General features: G+C 47.0%; 1 protein-coding gene across 2 annotated transcripts; it reads right to left on the bottom strand.

Annotated features, from left to right (window-relative positions):
* Positions 1-233: 233 nt before the first annotated feature.
* On the bottom strand, positions 234-21,783 carry TMEM39A (transmembrane protein 39A). Of its 2 annotated transcripts, none has more exons than XM_042868169.1 (9): positions 21,708-21,783; positions 9,912-10,102; positions 6,931-7,153; positions 5,479-5,562; positions 3,689-3,831; positions 2,932-3,280; positions 1,930-2,117; positions 1,290-1,410; positions 234-762 (listed from the first exon to the last, which is right to left on the bottom strand). In XM_042868169.1, exons 2-9 carry the CDS (start codon positions 10,022-10,024, stop codon positions 529-531), a joined length of 1,455 nt encoding a protein of 484 aa, XP_042724103.1. In that variant the 5' UTR covers positions 10,025-10,102; positions 21,708-21,783; the 3' UTR covers positions 234-528. The 2 variants fall into 2 exon arrangements, with proteins under 2 accessions (XP_042724103.1, XP_042724102.1); XM_042868168.1 differs by lacking the exon at positions 21,708-21,783 and adding an exon at positions 21,601-21,701.
* Between the last annotated feature and the right edge of the window lie 3,567 nt (positions 21,784-25,350).

Raw genomic sequence — 25,350 nt, 5'->3', positions numbered from 1 at the left:
AAATTGGTATAGCAGCAGTGCATTTCCAGTATATATCTTCTTCCCTGGTGCTGAGGCTTCCAGATGAACTGCCCATACTGGTGAAAGCCCCATTTTATTTTCCCCTGGCTCTTCACTCAGTTGTGTTTTAGAGAAGACCAGTTCCTGATGAACAGCAATTCTATCCCCACAGTGTGCCACAGTGAGGCAATTGTGTGAGCAAAGCAGACACAGTGACCACACACACAATCCTGTTGCTTCACATAGATATATGTATGGGTATAGATATACGGTATATACACACTGAGCTGGTTTTTTTTTTATATATATATATATATATATAAAATAACACCTTGTTTATAAAGCGACATTTAATTGCCACTGGTTCCCTTCCCACCCCACAAAAACAACAGTATACAAAATATAAAATATTTTAAATATTTATAAACGCCGCAAGAAAAAAAATAGAACTGTACGAAAATATTTTTTTCTGAGGTTCCCTCCCTGCCCTGTGGGTAGAGGAGGGGAAGGGGTACACATTTGGCAGGCCTAGTGTGCCTTGAGTCCATAGTTGTTAAGTGGATAGGAATATGCCCTGCCTAATACTATCCGGTCCCGGAGGAGCTTAAATAAGACATAATAATTGCAGAAAAGGATGAGGGCCATGGAGAGGGTATGGTTCCACTTCTCTGAACGCAGCAGTGAATAGAGCTGGTAGCAGACCACGCTGCCTTCGATGAGAATCAGCAGGTTGAGCAGCCGTAATGGACGGTGGAAGAGGAACTGTGGAGGTAAAAAGCAGATTTATCATTTTTTGCCATGTTGAAGTGGGGAGAGGTGCGTGCACAGTTCTGTCCAGTGCACTGAGACGGGCAGAAGTGGTGTTTGTATTCCAGCCACTGCTAGCTGCTACGCAGGGAAAGCAGCGTAAGAGACAAGGCATGTAAAAATGTCATTTTCCTCGAGAGGAAGACTGGTAAAGTAACCTACAGGCCAGCTGACATGCCTTCTCATTTTACTAGAAGATGTTCTGTTAGCTACACTCCTCTTACAGATACAGTAACGTCTGATGAGCTGCATCACCACAGTGAGAAAACACCGACAACGCAGCCATTACTTCTGTCTTGACCAGACATTTGAGTAATACTGGGATGGGAAAACCCTGCTGCTAAGAATAGGCCTTTTGTTTAGATCCAACAGACTGCTGCGCAGCATCAAACTGTTCCACACAACCTGCTCTGCTGCAGCTGCTAGGTTTAAGCCTCTCCTCCCTTCCTCAGCTGTGACCCAACAAGAAAAGAGATACTTGCATAAAAGCGGGCGTGGGACACGTCGGAAGGCACTGCTACATTATAAGGCCCAACTGCTTTATACAGGCATCGGCTTCGTCGCACCAGTACTCCTTGTGGCCATATTGTGTTTTCTGACCAGCTGTGGGAAAAGAATGCCAGAGCGTTAGCACGAAGGGAAGCAGGAGAGAGGATGCTCTCAACTCACTGAACATGGGTTCACAGGAATGGACTGCAACTTGAAAAATACCAAAGCCTCTGACAAGGACGTGTCCCCAGTCCCACTTGAAAAACACAGAGGCAAGAGCTCATAAGCTCACCAGGACTCTGCCTGGGCAATGTGAAGAAATGGCTCCCTATGTAAGATCCTAGCCTGCTATGCTGGTGGGGCCACCCTTTCCCCCATGTGACTGCTCTAGCGGCCAAGAGTGTTTGTCTCTGAGAAGAAACCAGCACTTGACCAGAGAAGCTTTTGGAGAGCTTCCTAAAGCAGTCAGTTCTGTTTCGTGGGAGCACAAAGATCAGTTGTGTCTACTACCTGTGACACTGAGGAGTGTAGAAGCTTCCTCAGTAGATAAGCAAGTATCAGGAGTGCTCATCCACCAGAATGTCTCATCAGCCCCTCGCTGGCAGGCCAAGCCCTCCCCATCCCCACACTCACATATGCTGTGGAGCATTGCTGTAGGAGCCATGTTCTAGTTTCTGCCACTTGCCAAGGTGGGCAGCCGATCTGTGGAGCAGGTCACAGTACTTGGGAGGCAGCAGCTGAGTGGTGAGCATGACAAAGGCATTGATCCACACCATGATGAGGTGCTCACAAGACCAGCGCATGTCGTAGTACTGCGTGCTCTGCAAAGAGACCGGACAAGAGCTTGGCACCGCTGTCACTCAGCAGAGGAGGGAATGACAAGGGACGTACTGCATGTGCATCCAGCAGACCCACACCACACATTACAGGCATGCGCTTTTGGACCAGTGATTTCAGAGGGTTACAGCTAGGAAACACTCAAGGCTCCCTTCTCCTTGACCTGAAGGAGAAAGGGCAGGGGCATGATGCTGCAGCTGGTGCATCTCCTCCTCTAGCAGCAGATGACAGGAGGGTCTGTTTGCCACAGAACTGCTTCGGGAGCACCAGTTGCACCAGGACTGCTACGTGGATTGTGGAGCCCTGCCCATTTCATTATACCAACTGGAGCTCATACAAATTAGAAAACAACAATAAACACAACCCCACGCTGGCAAGGGGTTCTTGAATTTAGGCTCCCAAACGTTCTAGTTGGCTCTGCTTTCTAACAGGCTGAACACCAAAGCCTCTGATCCAAGCACTCAAAACCCAGGACGATGTTGGATCTGAGACAGGAAACAACAAGTGCCCTTTTCTACAAAGAACGCCGCTATCCATCTGCCTAGGGCAGGGGGTGGGAGAAGGGGAGTTAGTAAGTGGGGTGATGGGACTAGAGGTGCATCACATTTATGGCAATACCTATCCGCCAACCAGGAGCAGTACTAGTGCACTCCGGATGCAGCCATGCTCCGCTATCCGGGCTGCCAAAGGGGAGACAGAGAAAAGGGGAATTAACCAAGAATCTGGCCCGGCAGCAAATCACACAACATTCAGAAGGAGGCGGCAGACAGGGGCGCAAGGGAAGCGAACAAGAGCTACCTTGACAAAACACAGTGGCAGGAAGGCCACGTAGTAGGCACTGAAGAGAGAGTTGAAGAGAACTTCCTTGATCCTGCGGTTGAAGTCTGCTTTTAGGCACTCCACTTCATTGCGGATGAGATCTGGGGAGAGGGGGCAGCTGTGGGTAGGGATAGATGTAGGATTATTGAACTGTTCTCTCAAGGATTCCCACAGGAGCGAAAGGAAATCTTTGGGTTTGACCAGGCTGCTGACAGCTGAAGCCCCATCTTCCACCATCTGATCCTGTACCAAGTAACCACAGTCCGCAGGCAGGGGCTGTGCTCTGCTGTCCTGGTGGAAGCAGCACAGAGGAACATAAACACCAAATCTGTGGGGAAAAAAGAGAGAAAGAAGGGCTGAAATGACATCCCAAAATGAAGCAGGGGCCACCTTCAAGAAGGACACCACACGAAGCAAATGCCTAACTCAGAAAACCGTGCTTAAAAGCTTCTTTAAATCCCACTCATGGAACAAGTGATCTCAATGACTCAGTTGTCAGCTGCAGCAAAGGCCTGTCACGCAAACAGCATGCTGCAGACAATTTGCTTCGTAGGGTCAGGGCTCCTTCCCACATCATCTTCTAGCTACTCCTACTTCCCCTTTATTCATAAGATGAGATTTTTGTCTGCCTGTGTTTTAGGGACAGGTTACAGCCAGCAGCTCTGATTCCCATAGCGGCTAACCCCTAGGCAGCTGTGCTCCCTGTGCCCTGAAATTACAAGGTATCATTACTCACGGGTAGCCCAAGAAGAGAAGATTGAGAACGGAATGGCTGCGGAAGAGGTTGACCAGAGTCCAGCAGAGCACCCAGCCACAGAGGGTGAGCAGCACCAGGCGCACCATGTAGTGAATCACTGACGTTGCGCCCACCTGAGAGGCCTACAAATAGAGAAGACATGTTCAGCAGCCCTGCTACACTGGTGCTCAAGACAAGCAGGTTCCTCTAGAGGAAGAGCAGTGAGAGGGTTCAGGAAGTACGCTGTAAGAGGGATGGCTGCCCTCTTCCTTCCAGAAGTAAAGGAGAATCCAGAAGATTCATGAATAAGCACAAGTTCTAGGGCATGACTAGAATAGGGCCCTTAAAAAAAAAATCAGAGCTGCAAAGTAAAAAGTATTTTCACTCAAGTCCTTTAACGCTCTGATGATATTCCAGCCTGAAAAGCATTTCCTCTTGCTATTTCTTTGGCAAAGATCACATTTCAGCATTCATTTTCCTAAAGAAGCAGATATTATTGTTCTCTGTTGAGGGAACAGAAGATGGTGCACATACGCAATCCATCAGGATTTCCACCATTAATCTCTACCAGGTATACCTGACTGCAGTTTAAAGAGGAGGAATCATCAAAAGGGCAGCAAAACAGCTTGCTCCAGTCTTCAAACAGGAGATGGCACAGATTCTTACAGAAAGGAGCGTATAAACAGGAGGGGGAATGACTGTTTACATGAGTTGATAGTGGTAAGATAAGGGGGAACATTTTTAAACTGAGACAGGGGAGGTTTAAGTTAGATATTAGGAGGAAGTTTTTCACACAGAGGGTGGTGACACACTGGAACAGGTTGCCCAAGGAGGCTGTGGATGCCCCATCCCTGGAGGCATTCAAGGCCAGGCTGGATGTGGCTCTGGGCAGCCTGGTCTGCTGGTTGGCGACCCTGCACACAGCAGGGGGGATGAAACTAGATGAGCATTGTGGTCCTTTGAATGACCCAGGCCGTTCTATGATTCTGTGATTATAACCAATGGAATGTGCAAGAACTTGCATAGAAGGTTTCAAAACAGAAATTCCAGTCTCTGGGAGGCTTTATGGAGATGGGAACGTAAATGACAATGGCACAAATCAGAGATGAAAGAACTTCTGAAATTCCACCTTCTCTGTTCACCCATTCAACAACTCCTAACCGTTGGGAGTTTGTTTTTAAAACAAACTTAGTCTGGACTTGTATTAACTGTTTCAGTTGATAAGCTGCCATTTTCCTCAAAATAACCTTTCTCAAGCACATACTCGGCCAGATTCTGCTCTCACAAACACAGAGAGGGTCTCAAGATCTAAGCTCTAGATCCTCAGAGTTCTGAGTAACCAGGAGAGAAAGAGCAGTTCTGCCAGCTAATCCTATCTCACTTTACTCAGATGTTCTCCTTCTGATGCTTCCCTTTGATCTCCTGTTCACTCTTTCAGTGTTGCCTAACCTATTTGCCATTCTGCTACCCGACTTGCAATTCCCTCAGCCACTTCTCTGGCATGAGATAGTAAGCTACAGTATTGTGCCTGCAGGGGTACAGAAGCCAGTGGGATCATTTCATCTCCTTTTAGCTGAAAAGCAACAGGGCTATCCAGTAGTGCAGGACATGAGTGGTTTCAAGACTAAAGGTTCCATGACAGCAGGGCATCCCCAGAATCTTAGGACTTTCACAGTCAGGCTTCTTCTGGGGGAAGAAATGCTCCAGCTCTCCAGTTTTCTGAACTTTCTAAGGCTGTCCTGCTCTGCAGTCAGTACTACAGGCAGGAGAGGGAACAGTGGGAACATTACCTCAGAGATGAGGGCCCACACCAGCCTCCGTGCCAGCATCACTGTGATGAACGCCGCCAGGTGGTAGTCAATAAGGTGGAAATTCTGAAGAAGGAAAGAGAAAAGATTCTTCACCACGGGAAGGAGCTCTGAAAACACCCTGCTGGGGTGGGGACTGGAAAGCTGGCTGCTGAAAGCATTTGTACCTTAGACAGGCATGCCCCTAATCTTCCTATTAGGAACATGGGAGAAGGGAGAAAAACAAGTAACACAGGAATGTCTCCAGAGGTAAGGTCTTCCCCACATAAGGAAAAAAAAAATCCACCCAAAGGCAGGTATTTTGAGGGTCAAAGAGAGCTTTAGGACCAGGATGCTACTGTGGAGAACAGCTTGCAAGTTATCCTGGGAAAAGCCACCAACCAAGCACAGCAAGGACAGCCAAACCCAGAGTCCTGGACACCAGCTCACTTTAGCCCTTCGTCTCAGAAATAGGTGGTAGTGACCACCAGTGTTCTCTGATAATCAAAGTTATGTAAGAAGTGTCATTTGCATTGGCCATAAATGTATATTAATATTGATTTTGGCTGCATCAAGTTAGCTACAGTTCTTGGAATCCTTACAGTTTTTTAGTGAAGTCATCAAATGTGTTCTGGCTAGAACAGTTAGCTGACTCTGAATAGTGCTGTCTCAGAAGGAAATTTTGGGTATGTGAGAATGCTTGACTTACGGGAATAGATATAGGTCCATAAAATGTTTTCAGGTAGGAAAACTAAAATGGAAAGCTTTCTCTTCAATAAAAGCTGTGTCCAACATCACATAGGTGAATTTGAAACTAACAGCTGGACAAGTGGAGCACCAGCACCACCTGTCTGCACAACTAACTAAGGAACTACCTCATGTTTCAATGCAAGTCGACTACATGAATTAAGGACCATTTCAGAAGTTAGATTTACACAGCTGGGGTTTGCTGACTCAGGTATAAGTCATTCAGACAGCAAAAAAAAGAAGAAACTAAGGAGACTGAAAGGTTTACATCAGCTGAGAACCTGACTCCCTCCTCAACTCCCCTGCTGCTGATCTGCTGTGAGATACTAACAAAGACCTCCATCATCCCTGCTCTCAGGCTCTGTTGTTTCCCTGGGGAAGAGGCACTCACAGCAGGAGGCAGAAGGCTCCTGGAAACTCAACTCCATTTCAAAATGCAGTGGCTACCACAAGTGCCTGCAGAAACTTCCAGTGAAGAAACCCTGCTTCACTGAAGAACCTGGCCATGCTGAACCATTCTGAAGACCTTCCATGCAACCCCCTCTCCCCATAAAACGAGGGATGACATGAGTCTGGTTGATGGGGGTGTAACTGAAGTCCCCTTCACCTCCTTATGTCAAAGTCTTGGTGAATCCTGACCAGAAGAAGCACGACAAGAAGCTGTGTAATGCCAAAGCCCAAGTGATGGTATTTTGCTGGGGAACTCACCAGTGAGGTACAGGAAGCAGGGTGATTGTACGGGTACCACCAGACAGTCTTGTAGATGTTGATGTACTGAATGAAGAGGGCTACCAGTAGGTAGATGAAGAACAGGAATTCAAAGAGAAGGCTCCCGTCTAACGGCAGGTCAGGGATCCGGCAGTGACGTACAGGCTCTGGAGTAATCAGTGCTGTGATGGGAGGCGCGGAGAGGCTGATGGCACTACCATTCCTGAAGCAGAAAGATACCATTCACTTGGTAAACATTATACATTATCTCCACTGTTTCCCAGGACAGGAAATGCTTAGGGTCCTGAATCTGGGACTGGGCATTGCTCGAGTAGAAATGGCATCAGTCTTGCATTCATATTACTGGTACAAGGCTGCTGGTAAGCTTCATCTTCCTCTTAACATGGACAAAACTCTTAGCCAGCATTTTCTGCAGACTACAGATAAACTGGTCTACCAGCAGTGCTGTGATGTGCTCAGCTGTTATTTCAAATTGCAAAGGGAAGACTGAAAGTATACAGTGAGGAAGAAACCCCAAACAAAAGTCATGAAGAACTCTGTGCCACACTGAGTTCTTAAAGCTCACTCCTTCTGCTCACCAGTAAGATATTATTACATTAGCACCCACTTCAGGACAGAAGCACACCGCCTCCTTCCATAGAATCGTAAGGTTGGAAAGGATCTGCAAGGTCCAACCGCCCTCCCATCACCATTGCTACCACAAGCACTGACCCATATCTCGTAGCTCCTCATCGAGACACCTTTGAACACCACCACAGACAGTGACTCCACCACCTCCCTGGGCAGCCATTCCAGTGCCTGACCACTCTCTGAGAGAAATAGTTCTTCCTTATGTCTAACCTAAACCTCCTCTGGTACAACTTGTGGCCATTTCCTCGGGTCCTGTTTGTTGCCTTGGAGAAGAGGCCAAACCCCTCCTCATCACAGCCTCCCTTCAGGAAGTTGTAGAGTGCAATGAGGTCTCCCCTGAGCCTCCTCTTCTCCAGACTGAACAATCCCAGCTCCCTCAGCCGCTCCTCATAAGACTTGTTGCTCCAGACCCCTCACCAGTTTCGTTGCCCTTCTCTGGACACGTTCCAGAGCCTCAATGTCTTTCTTGTAGTGAGGGGCCCAAGACAACACAATACTCGAGGAGCAGCCTCACCAGTGCTGAGTACAGGGGGCTGATCACCTCCCTGCTCCTGCTGGCCACACTATTTCTAATGCAGGCCAGGATGCCGTTGGCCCTCTTGGCCACCTGGGCACACTGTGGGCTCATGTTCAGCCGACCATCAACCAACACCCCCAGGTCCCTTTCCTTTTCACAGTCATCCAGCCACTCAGCCCCAAGCCTATAGCACTGCATGGGGCTGTTGTGGCACAAGTGCAGGACTTGGCACTTGGCCTTGTTGAACCTCATCCCATTCACCTCAGCCCAGCAATCCAGCCTATCCAGATCCCTCTGCAGGGCCTCCCTACCCTCAGGCAGATCGACACCACCTCCCAGCTTGGTGTCATCTGCAAACTTACTGAGGGTGCACTCAATCCCCTCATCTAGGTCATCAATAAAGATACTGAACAGGATGGGTCCCAGTACCGACCCCTGGGGGACACCACTTGAAACGGGTCACCAGCTGGACTTAACTCCATTCACCACGACCTGCTAGGCATGGCCTCTAGCCAGTTCCTTACCCAAAGAAGCGTATACCTGTCCAGGCCATGGGCAGCCAGTTTCCCCAGAAGAATATTGTGAGAGACCGTGTCAAGAGCTTTGTTGAAGTCTAGGTAAACCACATCAACAGCCCTTCCCTTGTCCACCAGTTTGGTCACTCAGTTGTAGAAAGAGATGAGGTTGGTCAAGCACAACCTACCTTTCATGAACCCGTGCTGGCTGGGCCTGATCTCCTGGACACCACACACGTGCCATGTGATCTCACCCAAGATGATTTGCTCCATAATTTTTGCTGGTACCGAGGTCAGGCTGACAGGCCTGTAGTTTCCTGGATCCTCCTTATGGCCCTTCTTGTAGACGGGGATATAATACTGGGTATTCCCCAGTATTACCAAGTACCCACTGCCTTTCTGCTGAGAGCTCCTCTGTTAAAGAAAGTTAACTAAAAATGGAATGAAGCCACTTCCTCGAAGCTGACCTCTCAAATGTGCTCACACTTCCTTCTTTGCTATCTTTTGGATGAGGCTACGACAACTAAAAGCTCTTGTAAACAAAACTGGCACAGAAATGTTCAGACGTAAGTTATGCTGTGTCTAACCAAAACCAAGATAAGCAATGCTCCCCTATGGCCCTAAGACGCTGACACCAAGGTCTCCATAATCACTTGTTCCTCTAAAGTCTAAGACTGAGCCATCCATCCACTTATCAAGGCCAGAAAAGTCTTTAAAGCCACAACTAAATTGTTTAGATCTCTTTACTCTGTCAAGATGAACCTATACGAAGTAGATCAAGGCTCAACATGCAGCAAACAGCTTATCTAGTCTGTTCACTTTGGTATGGGCCCTTGTATCTTTACGCTAAATGTGGTACCCTAACTATTATTCTGAGTTCCTTTTTCCACCTCCAGCTTCCCCAGAAAACGGAGATGAGCTTTGCAAACTGTGAGAATTGGTTTTGTGTGGGTCCAGCAGAGAAAACAATAGACATCCTCCTGCCTTTTCTTTCTGTCAGGTAGGAGGGGGGCTCACAGCCGCAGTCTGATGTGTCACAGAGTGTGCAGAGAGAAGTACTGCAGAGGGGAATGTGCCATAGCAGAGATGGGAAGAGAAACTGGAAGAGGCTTCTAATGCAGGGCATGTTTCTTCTCGAGTGGGCATTGCAGGGCCTACTCTCACATAATGTCACATAGAGGATTCAATCTCCCAGTTCCTTGTCTGAACCACTGAGCAGAGTTCAGAGCAGATAGGATTTAAAGCTTTTATCATTATCCTAGCCACAGATGTCTCAACAATCCTACCTTTGTCCTCACCTGTTTCTCAAACCAGTACCGTTTCCACAGCTCCCACCAACCAGAGTCTGGAGAGAAGGCAAAGCTGAACGGCTTAGCTGCTGCCGGCTGGGTCCCCTCCTTCCACCGGGCATGACCAGGAACCAGTCCACTTCCAGTGCCTCCAACAGGCTGTGCCCAGAGACCCAGACGATCCTGAAGCCTTCCCAGGTCTGCAAAGGAGACAGAAATATCACTCAGGCAACGAACTACAGCTAAAGTTCTTCACACCCCTGAATAAATGAATTCATGCAAAAGGAAGCCATTCTAACACAGAGTATTAAAGTGGGGACACTCATCACCACCCTAAAAGATTGTGTGACTTCAATGGTATTGGGTCGGTGTCTGCCTGCATACAAAGAACAGAATCCACTGATGCTGTATCTTCAAAAACGGCCAGCTTATGTTATCCACCAACAACTTACAGCAGTTCCTGTTGGCTGGGAAGTTCCCACTGAGCACCACCAGCGCTGGAGACAGCACAACCACATGCCATATTTCAAAAGCAAATATGGAAAGAACCCTTTCTGTTCTGGTGCAAAGAGCTCCTGGAGCTTTGCAGGTCTTTTTAGACACCAGCACATCATTTGATAGAGTCTGATGCTGGTATGCAATTTGGACCCCCTCTGCTAGAGCTCAAAACAGACAGCTTTAATTGGTGTCCATGAAGGTTTAGCAAAGCAGTTAATTGCATGGTTCAGTTCCCTTTTGTGCTAAGAAAGCCTGACTGACACGATAGTAGGAGGCCCGTTTAAAAAGGGTAGTGCAGCAAAATGCACACGTATGGGTGCACTTCAAATGCGTGGATAGGCAACAGCACAGCACAGCCCTAAAAAATAATACATTAAAACATAAGTTCATAAATATTTATTTCAAATGACATTTAAGTGAATCAGCTCCTTAAAATGAACTACCATGAGAGAGATTAGGAACTCTGTATCAGTAACGAAGATGGATTATTTGGCAAAGACTTCATCACTTCCCATATTTTTGCTTTCATTTCATTGACCCTACCCAAGACCACAAGGATTTCAGCAGTCAGGAGAGTTTGTGGTGGCTGTCAGACTGATGGGTTAAACTGGAGTGCAAATCCCAGAAGCCATTCCTAATGAGCATCGTGTGCACAGAAATGTGACACTGAGTGAGCATCTTATAGAAGTGTGTCTGCATTTCTGGAGATGGCTCGGGTGCCCTACTGGCAAAACATCATAGCCAGAACCAACCCAGAATCCAAGAAAAACACTGCCTCTTTCTGGGGAGCTCTCAACCTAGCTCTGAAATATATGGGTGGAACCCATTATCTGTGTCTTATTCAGTTATCACCTCCTTTAAAATCTTGAGAAATCATAGCTGGCAGAAACGCTGAAAGTTTGCTGAATGAGTCACATCACTGTCACCATGAACACAGAATAATTCCAAGAAGGCATAAAAACATATTTGAGGGTGGTGGGTTTTGTTGGTTTGTTTTTGTTTTTTTTTTTCCCCTTTGGTTTACAAGTTTCTCAAGCTTCACCTCTTACTCCAACAGCCAACTCAAAATTTCAGCAAAAAAATAAGGTGTTTTTACAGATGAACGTTTTGCACACTCCCACATGAAGGTCACTTAAAGTAAAACAGATTGTGGAGAAAAAAGAATGATGTTGTGAAATTGCACAAAAGGAGAGAGTAAACATCAGACACTTTAAGTTTGGAAGAAAAAGTCTGCATTCTGGCAGACTTCAGAATTCTTATTCCTGTGACAACACAACAGAGAACAGAGCTCTTCTTTCCCTTTCTAGGCAATATTTGAAAGCTCACAACCTTCTCTAGGATGTTCTAGAGTTCTATTTGACAATATCTATATTTCAGGCATTAAAAAACAGATGAAAAAAAAAACCCTAAACCCCACAATCCTAAAAGGAGTAACTTTCAAAACCGCTTTAAGCCAAATTAAACTATTAGAGGCACTGCGGAAGCTAAAGTAATCAATCTAACCCAACCTGCATGCTATTGATGACAACGGATGCAATGCACATAAGTTGATGTTCTAATCGGAGTTGCTAAGAGTTAGTGGAGGGTATTTTATGCCACGTTCAATAATTTGTGCACATAATTTACCAGATGTCATTCATACAATCCCACGAGGATGCTTCATGTGCTCATCAAGAGACACTTGGACACGCATCATGATCGCATTCCCACCCTTTGGCTTTGTGAACTAGGAAAATGCTGGCTCCCACCAGTAAAAAGGAATGCCTGCAGAAATGAGCCCTCCTGATGTCAGTGCACTGCATTCTAAGCTCACCTGAATAATCCCCTTCACAGTGATTCGTTAACATTCAGACTGGGCTAACGTATGAGAGCAGTTACTCAAGCCACTCTTTCCATAGCTTGACTTCACCAGAGCTCAATCAACTTAGGAAGGGGTCCGTTAGAGCAAAATCTGCCCCATAAAACTTCCCTTTTGGTTTCTGTTTGTAGAACTAGTCAGACCAAACCGAAGTTCTCCAGAACAAGTTAAGCTAAGTGTTGAAATCAGTTGGACTCCACACCTGCATTTTTGGCTTTGAACCAATCCACAGCCCTCTTTTATAGTTTTCAGTGATTAAGAGATAACTCTACTGCAAAAAATATGCTAAAAAAAGAGAAGAAAGAGAAGTGCCCGTGACCTTTACTCCACTGGGTAAGATTCTTGTGAGCACCAAAGTCATTAGGAGTTTTCATTAAGGCCTATGCAGCAAGCCAGCAGTCCTTCCAGGTTCCTGTCTCATCTGTAGAGCCCCCGCTCCATGCAGTTGCCCATCAACACTCATTTCATACAGTCTCAAGCGGAAAGTGAATAATGGTAGATAAAAGCTTTTCCTGAAAAGACTTTTCAGTCCATTAGTTTGATTCCACACAGTTCTTCCCAGTTGACCTGTGATGTCCCTTCAAACATCATGCCAACATGTAGTGCCTTCATTTCCAGCATTCTCCGATCAGAAACTGCCCTGGTCCCGAGATCCCCTACCCTCCAAGGCAGATACAGGCATCCCAAAAATGCACACAGAAGATTGGGGGGGTCAGCTACAGATCAGCGGTCCTGAAAATGCATATGGAGAGCTGTGATGGCTCTCTTCAGGACAGAGATGAAACCTTCATCTGTGACATGGTTAACAGAAGAGCCAGGAACATAAGGCACCAGCACCTCCAGTTTCTGATTCGTGCTTTTAAGACTACAGACAGCACATGGACATTTCATTTCTCCATCAACCACCACCTACCTCAATGACGCAGGATGGAGATGGGCAGGAACCACTGCCACGAGCAAGACCTGAGGGATGAAGAACTCAGCAGACCAACTATCCACCAGCTGGGAGGTGAGCAAGCTTGTGCCCTTCCTGCTCCCCAGGGGCCATCCCTAAGCATGGTATTCCTGCATCAGCAGCTGTCTAAATAGCACTTAGAGGGGACAGCTCAGAAGAGTCAGTGACTCATCAGAACAAAAAAACTGCCTGGCTCCCCATCTCTTTGCTGGAAACATTATAATGCTTAGCCAGTTATTTTGATAGCGTTAATGCTTTTTAATTGGAGAAAACTCCCAGCTTCCAATTCCCTCTGGAAGCTTGCTGCACCAAGGTCCGAGAACTGTCAGAGCTATGAGAACACTCAAGAGGCTTCTTGGTTCCACAAGTCCTACAGGCAGATGCTCTCAAGAGCAGAGAGAGAAACATGGCCACCCTCACTTGAAGTGACGCAGCCTGAAAGACCGCAGGTCTCTCATTGCAGATCTCCACCTTGATCAGAGAGGCTTATTCCTGCCTAATAAGCACGTGACACCTTAGGGTGAAGCAACACATCACCATCTGCGAGGATGCCATTCAACAGCACTGCTGCAGCTCCCTCACCATGGCTGTTGGTGCTGCACATCATCCTGCATCCAGGTGTCTGGTAACAGCTCCCTACCCTGCAGCACGCCAGCTTCTCACTTGCTGTTCTTCAGGGGCACCTATCCTGGGAGTGAACCCAAAGGACAACCCAAACGAGCTGCGAGGCTCCAGCTTCCAGACCACAGAGGCAAAGTGCCATGCAAGATCTTTTTGGCTCGGCTCAGCCTGCGTGAAAGACGTAGAAATTTGGAAGATAGCAGTGGCTGGTGCCCACAGGTGACAACAACTCCTTGTGTCCCAGACAGTGGCTTATTTATAAAACCTTGTTCACAAGGATGCTGCTAGCCTGTGGTGAAAGCATTTCTGACAGGACAGGAAGAGGAAAATAGGACAGGATCCTCTAACTGCTGGGACTGAATACATACTGTAACAATTCTGACTTTCAGTTAGAAGACAAATAGCTCTTTCTACTTATTTCCCTGTCTCTCCAGCCAGCCTCCAAAACTGAAACAACCCACGTGAAAAAGGTCCCCCAAATCATGGAGATCCCTGCTTCAAGTCACTGTGCCTGGTAAACCTAACCCCAAACCTGAATTTGTCCCACAGCCCCAATGTCTTTGCATGTTAGCAGCAAATTCACATTATACTTAAGTTTTCTTTGGAATTGCCGTGAGTTCTAACTAATTGCGGCTCATTCTTTACTTCCTTTCAACACGAGAATTTTACTTTTTTTTTTGTTTGCTTTTAGTAAAAAAACATTTTTACAGATGGAAAAAACTTCAGACACAAAGCTGGCAACCGATTCACCAACACAGTGCAAATAATACACACGTATATCATGAGCAGAGCCTAGGAACGGTGATGTCTGCGCCTCGATCACGAGGCTGCCTTGCTGGCAGCATCACATCTGTCACACCGAAAGCCAGGATGCTACAAAACTTCTGCGGAAACGCCAACCAGGTTCAGGCATGAAAGAGCATTCAGTTGCTGCAAGGCTTTCAGGAGGAAATAACTGATAGGTTATCAGGTGGAAAGCTAAATATTTGGCTCGCGCAGAGGTCTCCTAGCGCTGAGCAAACAGAACCTTTCAACTGGGGCTGGTCGGGAAGGCAAACACCTGCCAGCTGGCCCTGAGCAAGGAGGCCAAACCGGTTAGGGGCAAGGTCTCCCAAGTCAGCACATTTTCTACGGCCTCACGCTGCAGTCAGTTTGCTGGAGGGGCAGGTTAAGGAGTGCACACAGAAGCACAAAGCCCCCTAGAGCAGAAGCAAGGGCTGGGCTCTGGATGCTGCAAGCTGGCCCAGAGCAGGACAAGGGGAAATGGTTTCAAGTGGAAGGAGGGAAGACTTAGGCTGGATGTCAGGCAGAAATTTTTTACTATGAGAGTGGTGAGGTGCTGGAACAGGCTGCCCAGAGAGGTTGTGGATGCCCCGTCCCTGGAGGTGTTCAAGGCCGGATTGGATGGGACCCTGGGCAGCCTGGTCTAGTATTAAATGGGGAGGTTGGTGGCCCTGCCTGTGGCAGGGGGGTTGGAGATTTGTGATCCTTGAGGTCCCTTCCAACCTGGGCCATTCTAAGATCATGTGAATCACTGCTGTCAGGTGAAGCACTGCTAAGTTCATTTCTGCTTGGTGACCAAGAGCCAGGAATCACCTTTGCAATAAAACCAACCAGCATGAGCAAGTTACTGTGGGCTTTTGTGATACTGCAAAACTTCAGCTGAAGAGGATGAGAGGATGAAGAAATCCATCACTCAGTCCTCTACACACCTGTCAAAAACAATCAAAAGGGAAAAAAAAAAAAAGTTTCCACAAACTGCTTTCATACTATAGGACTGATTTCAGGCATCCTCACTGAGGCAGGCTGACAGAAAGACAAGGTGAAGGCAGCACTTGCCATTTGTAGCTGTCACAGTTCTTCACACACCCACTGACAAAAGGAATGTAAAGTTCTCCAGGAAAAGCCTATCCAGGTTGGAGTGGGTGCAATAAGTCTTGTTTAGTTCATTTTGCAGATGTTCTCCTCAAGGATGGGAAACAGATATAATTATCTCAGAGTATGAAAAAGCAACTTTTAAAAATGGAGAAGGATTTCCAAACCAAACCCTACATTCTTCAGAAACCCCCTCAAATTCCTTACTTTACGGGTATACGGGAGACAGAGCCCTTCGTCAGACACGGCTGCACACCATGGCAGTAGCAGAAGCAGGCTGCTGGGACCATAGACACCTCCTCCTTATGTAATTCCCTTGTCCTCTTCTATAGGGCATTCTTCAGGCAGCTTCTTTTGCCTCAGCTTGGCCGTTTGTAGCAACTGCAAGGGATTGTTCTACACTTTGCAGAAAGCTCAGAGACTTACAAGTGCTCTGGGCAGCCTGGTCTGGTGGTTGGCGACCCTGCACATAGCAGGGGGGTTGAAACTACATGATCATTGTGGTCCCTTTCAACCCAGGCCATTCTGTGATTCTATGATACAGAATACAGATGTACTCAAGACCTTGTGAGCTGGAAGCAAGAAGATGCAGATGCTAAACACTGTCAATGAACTACTGCCAACAGGAGCGCAAGAACAAAGCTGCCATACGTGAGGTTATAAAATAGTACCTCATAACCATGTAATTACACTGTGCAATTAGGTGCTGCAGGATGTCACAGCAAACAGCTCAGTAAGACTTTAATGAAGAACTGTAACGATCTTATGAATGAAGACAAGTGAAATAATGTTCAAAACAAACAACAGCAAAAAAAAAAAAAAAAGAAAAAAAAGAAAAAAACCCCAAACCACCAACATATGGTCCTTGAGGGCCAATCTGCTACAAGTGGCCAATAAGACACTTCTCAGCAAGAGAACGGTATCACACAGTTCACAAGATGTTAACATTTTCTTTGGCCTCCTCCGTCCTATACAGCAATAATCACTGCCAAATACTGGATTTTGGAATAAAGAAAGCATTTGCTTGTTCTTGTATGAAAACAGGACAGAATAGCAAAGTTGATATTTTCCAGCATCAGCAGGAAACACAGTCCTGACTAGTTGGATCATTGTTATTTTGGTCTTACAGCTCCCATGCTTCTAAATCGTATGGGAAAAGGAGAGGAACTCCCATCTTGTACAGTGCAAGAGATTCACACTGAAGAGCTGGCAAGATTTAAGCTTGACATATGTTTCTTAAAGACAACTTGCACTGTCATATGAAAGCCCTCGAGAGTTCAGATCCGAAATAGGCTTTGGATATGTAACTCCACAAGTTTTAAGCTCCAATTCCACATGACTATTGAAGACAGAAACAAAAGTTCACTTTAGAAATCATTTTTCTTCACTCTTTGCCATAAGATAAATCAACTGCCAGGAGGTCAGCAGACTCACCAGGTATCTAGGCACTTCTAGTTGTCACTGATGTGGAGCTAGGTTCACATATGACCAGCTTTAAGACTGGCTAACACACAAAAAAGGACTCCTTCTGCCTCAAGAACCCACCTTTTAATTCTCAGCCAACCAAGTCACCAAGAAGTATGCACTTTCTTCTCCCTTCCTCAACACATACATGTGGACCAGCAGCAGAAATACGTGACTGCAAGCCAGCAACCCTTTGCTTTTCAGTCTCTCCTCTTCCACTGACTTGCAGAGAAGTGGTTTTACTGATTCAGGCCTCTACTTCCTTATCTCAAAAAGGATAAACAGTTGGACAAAGTATTTCTCCTCCTGGGGGTTCTCTGTATGTAGTAGTGAATATTTTTATAGTATTATTCTAGTGCTTTAGACGAGCTTTTTTTAAAAACAAACAGAAGCAGCTTTCCTGCTGGTTTTGCTTCTCTGCCAACCTCTATGTTTAATTTAATGGAGACCAGCCACGATGACAAACCATGGGGAGTCACTAGGATTTTTCTATTTTGTCCTCACACAGCTAAAAATAAGGCAGGCATCTGCTATCTGCAGCAGTGAGTTTGAAGACGTGGAGTACAAAAAGCACTGTGCAAAGTTGTTTGGTGTTTTTGTCTTCACAGCATGGAAGGTAACTTTGACTGGTACTGTGTACACACAGGTACATGTATACATATATATCCCCACACCCGATCAAAACAGATCCAGCAGATTCCATGGAGGACCTGACTTCTCCCTGCATCTCTTGAGTCTTTCTCCAAGTCCCCAGACTGGAATTCGAATCAGAAAGTATCAGTGCAATGAAAGCTTGGGCATCCCTGACACTGTGGAAAAGTAGAATTCTAAGTCATAATTTGTATATTAGGAGTGTTTAATCTGCATTAAAACACAGAACACATGAGAATACATCAACTACCCTCTATTTCCATCTTAAATAACAGGCAGAGGCAATATTTTATCCATTTCACTTGGCCATGCAATTTCTCCACCAAACAGTAAGGATCTCAATTCCATTTCTCTGGTAGGCAGCATTCAGAACCTCATATGAGCACATACAGAGCAGGAAATGCAATAGGACATAATAATCCCTGGTATGATTAATTACACCAAGACCAGTTTAGCGGTCTGAATTTGCATGAATGCTCTGCATTTTGGGCCACAGAAGTCTACTGATGATGCTGCTTCCAACCGAATACTTCAGACCAGCCAGCACATCTGGATGTTGCTGCATCGTGGTCGCCAGCCCAGCTTTTCTAACTTGGTTGCACAATACTCACTTCCCACTAGAAGCCTTGTTTTCCGCTTGCAACACGTTCTGTCCGAGTCCAAAAAAGGTTGGAAGTGACTCTAAGTGAATATACTTCACGAAGAATGGCAGGAAATCTTCCAGGAGAGTTTGTGACAGCTCACGAATGATTCAGCCAAGTCACACAGAGGTTTACCTCTAATTTTAAAACTATCACTAATTTTAAAACTATCAACTATCTGCTGCTCATCTAATTGTGGTTTAGATTAAAAAAAAAAAACAAAAAAAAAAAAGGTGATGGAAACTGAAGTTTCCATCACAAGAGACCTGCTGTGGTTAGGTGAACGAAGAAGAGGGGAGCGCTAACTTTGTGATATCATGTCTTGTTGTGGTAGGCCAAACTCTGCAGGCAGGGAGCGGGGCTCGGTGTCAGCAGAGAAAAAGGACTGCTGCAAGAAGAGGAAGGCTGATGGCCATAAAGTCGTATCTTACTTACAGTTTCTTGTGTTTAAGCCAGCAGAGCAGCACTGATGCTGAACTGTACCAGGTCTCCAGCTGAATGGCAACGCAAGAAGAACAAGTAGTATAGAATTGAATCACAGAATCATTGAAAGGCCTGGGTTGAAAAGGACCACAATGATCATCTAGTTTCAACCCCCCACACTATGTGCAGAGTCACCAGACCAGGCTGCCCAGAGCCACATCCAGCCTAGTCTTGAATCTGGCCTCAGAAGGAAAATGTGTGTTAGGTAGCACAATACCATACTGCAGAGTTAATTATGACAGCTGAAGACAAAGCACAAAGACCCCGAAGCACTTCAGTAGATTCTGCAAACCAAACTCAACCCTCCTCTGTGTTTCTCTGCCCATCTATATGTCAGGATCCACAATTTTGTAACGAACAAACATAACAATGGTTGAAAAATCAGTAGTATTTCTAAACCTGGATGTTCTATTAGTAAACAAATTCAACTAACTTTCTAAACAGAGATGCTCAAGCACCACTTTGCATTGACAAAACACCTTGTTTGTATCCAGAGTATGAATGCAGCCCCTTCAACTCTAACTTTTGTATTCATACACTAAAACAAAACTGATCCACTTGTCATGTAACTGCCAGGATGAGAAAAGAAACAAAAAACAAGTAAACTAACAAAAAAAACCCCAAAAGAACAGAAAACCTTTCTCCATGATTTCATTACACAGGGCACAGGGAAAGCTCTGAGACTGAGGAGTTGTATGGTCTCAGAATCAGCACTGTTCTGCTGCTCTGCCTTACACACCCACCTTTAGGAGCTGCAACCCTACAGCTGCATGGACTGCCTGACTGGCTTCTGAACTGAACACTCAAAGAAACTGGAAAGCACCTCAACAACCATTTCTAACACATACGCTCTTGCTGTATTTTCAAACATCCAGATTTGATGCCTATGAAAGAAAAATGTTACGTTTATGACATCCAAAATTTGCAGTGCAGACATTTTCGAAGAAAGACTCGCGTTCGGTACTGCCTGATACCAAACACAGCTGAATGTTTTTCCTCACCTCAAATACTATGTATATAATTTAATTCCATCTCTGTAAATTTCAAACCAAAAGGCAGTGGCCGAAGCAAGCACAGACAAAAAGAAAGTGATTAGGCCTGTCTGGTACTGAATAATACATACAAGTATAACCATATTAGTGACGCACAATATTGCTAATATAGACAGGTCACCATGATGAAAATAGCTTTATTTCCTTGGCTACCACAGGATGCCATTACTGCCCTTGTAAAAAGTATTCTTTTATTCAGAAAGGTGCTAAACTGTACTTCTCAACAAGTTCTGAAAATTGTTTGTTTTCTTACAAGCAGAATTGAAACACTGCCTAACAAAGAAGGAAGCTGAACCATCCGTTGTACAGTCAGAAAGACTGACATGCAAAGTAAAAAATGGAAGGTAAAAAATGGAAAATGCTACCCTTTTTAGCATCATCAATTATTTGGGTGGCTCAGGCTGAGGTAACACGGAAGCCTTTATTAACAGGAGTATTAAAAAAGGCCTTCCAAAAACCAGGGCATGAGTGCCTGCAGATTGGCAGGTCTGCCAAGAGACAGCCAGGAGTGAGCCCATGCACAGGGGGAGGTACACAGGCACCACTCTGTGACCTTAAAATTAGGAGAGCGCATCACAGTGTAACAGCTAACTGGCCAAGATACCACACGAACCCTCCAAACGAATACGATCTGGATGGCATTCCCACACTGTGTGCTGATTTGTGCTGCGAGACAGCAGTCACACAGCTGAGAACAGAAACAGAGTGGCTGCGTCCTCGCCTGAAGAAGTTCCTGTCTGAGAAAGGGTATGGGGAGGCTTCAGCACAGCTCCCAAAGGGGCTGGCACTGCCCGGCAGCTACTCTGGCATTGGCTGGGTTTTACCAGCAGAGCACCCTTGAGGAAGCCAAGTGCCCAGCTGGATAAGCTTGCACTCCTGGGAGGAGAAATAAGTGTCAGAAACAAAGCAGGCCAGCACCAGCAGTGTCAGGAGGTGAGTAAAGGTACAGGATGGGTTAGAAGGCTGGTGTCCCTCTCTGCTCTCAGTACCCTGTGAAACAGCTGAGCCCTTTTGCTCCCGTGCTGGCCGACGGCTGGTCACCCAATCTTTTCTGACCTCAGGCAGTTAACAGACCCTGAGCTGACCTCACCTCTAAACACCGTACAACTCACCACTCTGAGTACAGACATCATCTTCCTTCCCTTACAGCCATTACAGACACCGGGGACCTGTTATTCCCCTCGAAAAGCACGCACAACGATGACCAGACTCTGCAAACAAAGCTGCCTGTGTGCCAGCTAGCATTCACGCAGCAAAGCGACCCCGGCACAGAGAGAGAGCCGCCCCTGCGGCGAGGCCTAACCCCGTGCTGCATCATGGAGGCTGCCGCGTTCCCTCCGCGGTGTGCAGAGCCAGCCCCGGGACTCAGGGCCCCGCCGTCGCGTCCCCGGGCCCCTCGGGAACGCGAGACCCGTCCCTTCGGCCCAGAGCCGAAGAGCAGCCCCCCCCACCCCGGCCGCCCCACGCACGCTTCCACGCGTCGTATCCCCGTCCGTCGGCCTCCGAGCGCCCGGCTCCCCCAACAAGCCCAGACACGTTGTCTGAGCCCGAACGCGCGGCTCGGGCACGAAGCTAAAACGCGAAGCTCGGGACGCGGTACCTCACGTTTTCAGAGGAACGGCTCGGAACACCGACAGCCGCCCGGAGCCCCGCTGAGGGAGGGAGCCGGGCACCTTCACGGCACGGCACGGCCGGCGCGGTACTCACACATCCACGCGCCTCTCGGACATCGGCCGGCAGCGGGCTCCCTCCCCGAGGGCAGCGCTGCCCCGGGCCGCCGGGTGGGACGGGGCGGCGGAGCGGGCTCCCCGCGGATCGCTCCTCCTGCCGCCGGGCGGACCCACCTGGCGGCCGCCGCTGCCCGGAGCCCCGCGGCGGGGCGGGGGCGGGCGGCCGCAGCCCCCCGGGAACGGGAGGAAAAGGAGGCGGGCGGCACGGGCTCGGCAACCCGGCGCGGCCCTGCGCAGCTGCCCGGGAGACGTGGCAGTGAGGGCTGATGCTCTCATCACAGGGCGACAGGCGGCGGCGGCAGCAGCCACCGCGGCGGCCGGGGGAGAGGCCGGCCCAGGGAGGGCAGCGCCCGCGGGGCGGGGCGGCAGCGCCTCGCCGCCATCTTGGTGGTGGCAGCGGGAGGAGGTGGCAAGCGCAGAGAGGGGAGAAGGCGGGGGTTGGGAGAGGGACGCAGTTGGAGTGAAGAAAAAAAAGAAAAATATTTAAAAAGCAACAAGCGAAGTGAAGGGAATCGCTCAGCATCTTACATGTGCAGAGCAATGCCCGGGCAGTCTCACAACAGGCAAGTTGGAAGCCAAAGGGCCACCCCATTCTGTGTGCAACCCAGTTAACTGTGAGCAGGGTGTGACCGGAGAGCCCCTCGTCCTCAGGCCTCCCCTTACAGCCACTCGCCCACCTCCAGCATCAGGCAGAGTGGGAAAGGAGAAAGCTTTGCTGCTGTGTGAGCCGTGCTTGGCCACAGCCAAAATATTGGTGTGTACCCACATCTTCAGCTGCAAATCCAAAAGGCTCTCCTTGGAAGAAAGCTAACTTCCCGCTAACCAGGCCCAGTTCACATCAACACTTGAGTGCTGTCACACAAAGCATAGAATCATAGAACCATTAAGGTTGCAAAAGACTGCTAACGTCATCTAGTCCAACCATCAACCCATCGTCCATGCCCACTAAGCCACGTCCCTCCAATAAAGAACAAAGGAAAAGAATGAACCGCAGTCACTCAGAACTGGTGAGTTTTGTTCAGCATCACTGCCATTTTTTTCTTCATTCCTGTTTTTTTAAAACCCACACATCATCTTTCACCTTGGCTCAGGGAAGAGGCTCCAGGGGAGACTTTCTATCTGTTTGCTTTTTGCCATGCCATGCACATTTTTGTTGCTGTAGGATCACAAGTAATCACAAATCCAGTCAGCTCCATGTTTAGCATCATGTGTTACCAAAAACAAACAAAAAAAAAACAACACCAAAAAAAACTTCACTGCTTCATTACTGCAAAATCTATTTATCCCATGGCTGAACACCAATAGCTGAGAAGCCCTGCTGCCTGTGCCCAGCCAGGAGATGATGTGGAGCTGTGCCTGGTAGAGAAATCATAAAATGATAGGAGTTGGAAGGGACCTCTGGGAATCACCAAGTCAAACCCCTTCTAAAGCAGGTTCCCTACAGTAGGTTGCACAGGAAAGCATCCAGATGGGTCTTGAATATCTCCAAAGATGGGAACACTACAACTCCTCTGGGCAGCTTTGTGCCAATGCTGTCATCTTCAAAGTAAAGTTCTTCTTTGTGTTTGTATGTTGCAGTTTTTCCTGTGTTGCAGTTTTTGCCCATTGCCCCTTGCCCTGCTGCTGGGCACCACTGGAAAGAGCCTGGCCTCACCCCTTTGATTTCTACATTTTAGATATTTATAAACAGTGATAAGATCCCCTCTCAGCCTTCTCCAGGCTGAAGAGTCCCAGGTCTCTCAGCCTTTCCTTGTATGAAAGATGCTCCAGACCGTTCAATGTCTTTGTGGCCTTCCACTCTAGGATATACCTGTCTTTCTTGAACTGAGGAGCCCAGAACTGGACACAGTACTCTGGATGTAGCCTCACCAGGACAGAGAAGGCTGGGAGGATCACCTCCCTTGACCTGCTGGCCGCACTCTTTTTAACTCACCCGAGGAGTCCCGGACCACCTGAGCATGGCAGACTCAGGGGCACTGGCAGATTCAGTGAGGAACAGTAGGGAAGCAACGTTGGGAATTATTTGCAATAGCCACCAAGTGGTGGCAAACACTTAAAGGCCGATTGACACAAAAGCAACCAAAGAGTATTCTTGAGCACCATTCAGCTGGATGGCACTGTTAGGGCAAGATTTGATGGGGGCAAATTCTCAGCAACGTCAGTTTAAGTCTGGATACATACAGAAGTATCTTAGAGCTACTATTCATTTTGACTCAAAAAATGATCATGTTTTACATGAAAACAGTATGAGCCTGGGACAATTGCAGAATAAGAATTTATTCTCATCAACCCTTGGTAACTGTATTTCAGAATTCCCTTTCTGTTATCTGCCAAGGTCTTTGCAGCCATTCCATGGCTGAATGCATCGTAGAGAACTGTCAACGTTTGGGTCCTTGCTCTCCTCATGTTTGAAAGGAAGCTGTAACCCAGATCAATCTATGGCAACCAGGACTAAGGAGTGGCTCAGGCAGAATGTGAAAGATGACATCATCCCTGTTGTATTTTGTGAAATCCCCTCTCATCAGTTTTAACGGAACTTTGCATGGGACTTTATCACAGAGTGTGTCAGTGTGGAGCCTAAAGACAGAAGCCCGTGTTTAAAAAGATCCTCTATCATTAAAGGTAAAAGGGCCTACTTGCTAAGTGATTACTATAAATACAACTCAATGCTACAGGGACTTCTATAAAATACACAGAAAGATTATTCCAGCACTCTCCTCACTGGCCAATACAATCACAAGTGGTATAAAATCCAGACTATATACTCTCAGCCAGTTGAGCACAGGATTTAGCCTGTCTTTACCTCTGTTCCTATTTTCTCCTAGCTCTCATTTGCCTTCTGATATTTCAGGCATTGCCCTTTTTATCTCTTTCTCACTTCTGCCATTCTGCTTTGTGCCTGTTTTCTACTGACTCTTAGAAGACAGAAACCACTTGTCAGCCATTCTCCCTCCTGTTTCAAATTCCTTTCCATTTTCATTGATTTAACTCTTTCTTTTTTCATTTTATGATGCAACCCCTTACCTTTTCACTCCAGGTCTATTGCCTCACAATCTGTGGAACATAACTAGATGTGACCCTGAGCAATCATGTAAATCTGCCACAGGATATAACTGTCATTTAATTCAAAACATCAAGCCCTACCAGGGACAAAGCAAAGACATAACTGCTGTCTTCTGTAGACCTACTCAGATAAGGCTGAGTACCACTAACAACAAATCTGTAGCAACAGAAGTTCAGTGCGCACAAGTTGCTTGAATGTCCACCAGTTGCTGGGATGACTTCTAAACTCCTTGCTACTGTTACCACACTGCTATCAGCACCAAAACCATTTTAGTTAGCTCTGCTTTGTCTGCTTTACTACTGTGACAGTAAAGCCTCTGCCAGCACATATTTCCATTGAAGTTATTTTTTGCTGCCAAATAGTGGAAAAATAATGTGTGCTAGGATTGAGCTCCGAGGTTTAAAATAGGTTGCAGCTGATTAAGATACAGTAAAAACAGGAACAGAGAACTCTGAATTTAACACAGCAGTGTTAAGACTTCTACTGTCATGGACATTGCAAGGTGCTGCTATCTAAATGCAACAAACACTGACTGGATTTTATGGGCAAAACACTG

This window comes from Lagopus leucura, unplaced genomic scaffold (genome assembly GCF_019238085.1).
Source record: "Lagopus leucura isolate 7727_CA_CO unplaced genomic scaffold, USGS_WTPT01 Super-Scaffold_100001, whole genome shotgun sequence".
In the NCBI taxonomy this organism is placed as follows: Eukaryota; Metazoa; Chordata; class Aves; order Galliformes; family Phasianidae; genus Lagopus; species Lagopus leucura.
The sequence above is the reverse complement of the archived record's forward strand: the minus strand, read 5'-3'. Positions and strand labels throughout refer to the sequence as shown.

Coding starts and splice junctions, on each gene's coding strand:
- TMEM39A (XM_042868169.1), bottom strand. CDS start 10,024: ATGCCCGGTGGAAGGAGGGGACCCAGCCGGCAGCAGCTAAGCCGTTCA. Junction 7,154..9,911: donor GGTACTGGTTTGAGAAACAG/GTGAGGACAAAG, acceptor TTTCTGCTTCAG/GAATGGTAGTGCCATCAGCC. Junction 1,411..1,929: donor AGCAATGCTCCACAGCATAT/GTGAGTGTGGGG, acceptor CTTTTCCCACAG/CTGGTCAGAAAACACAATAT.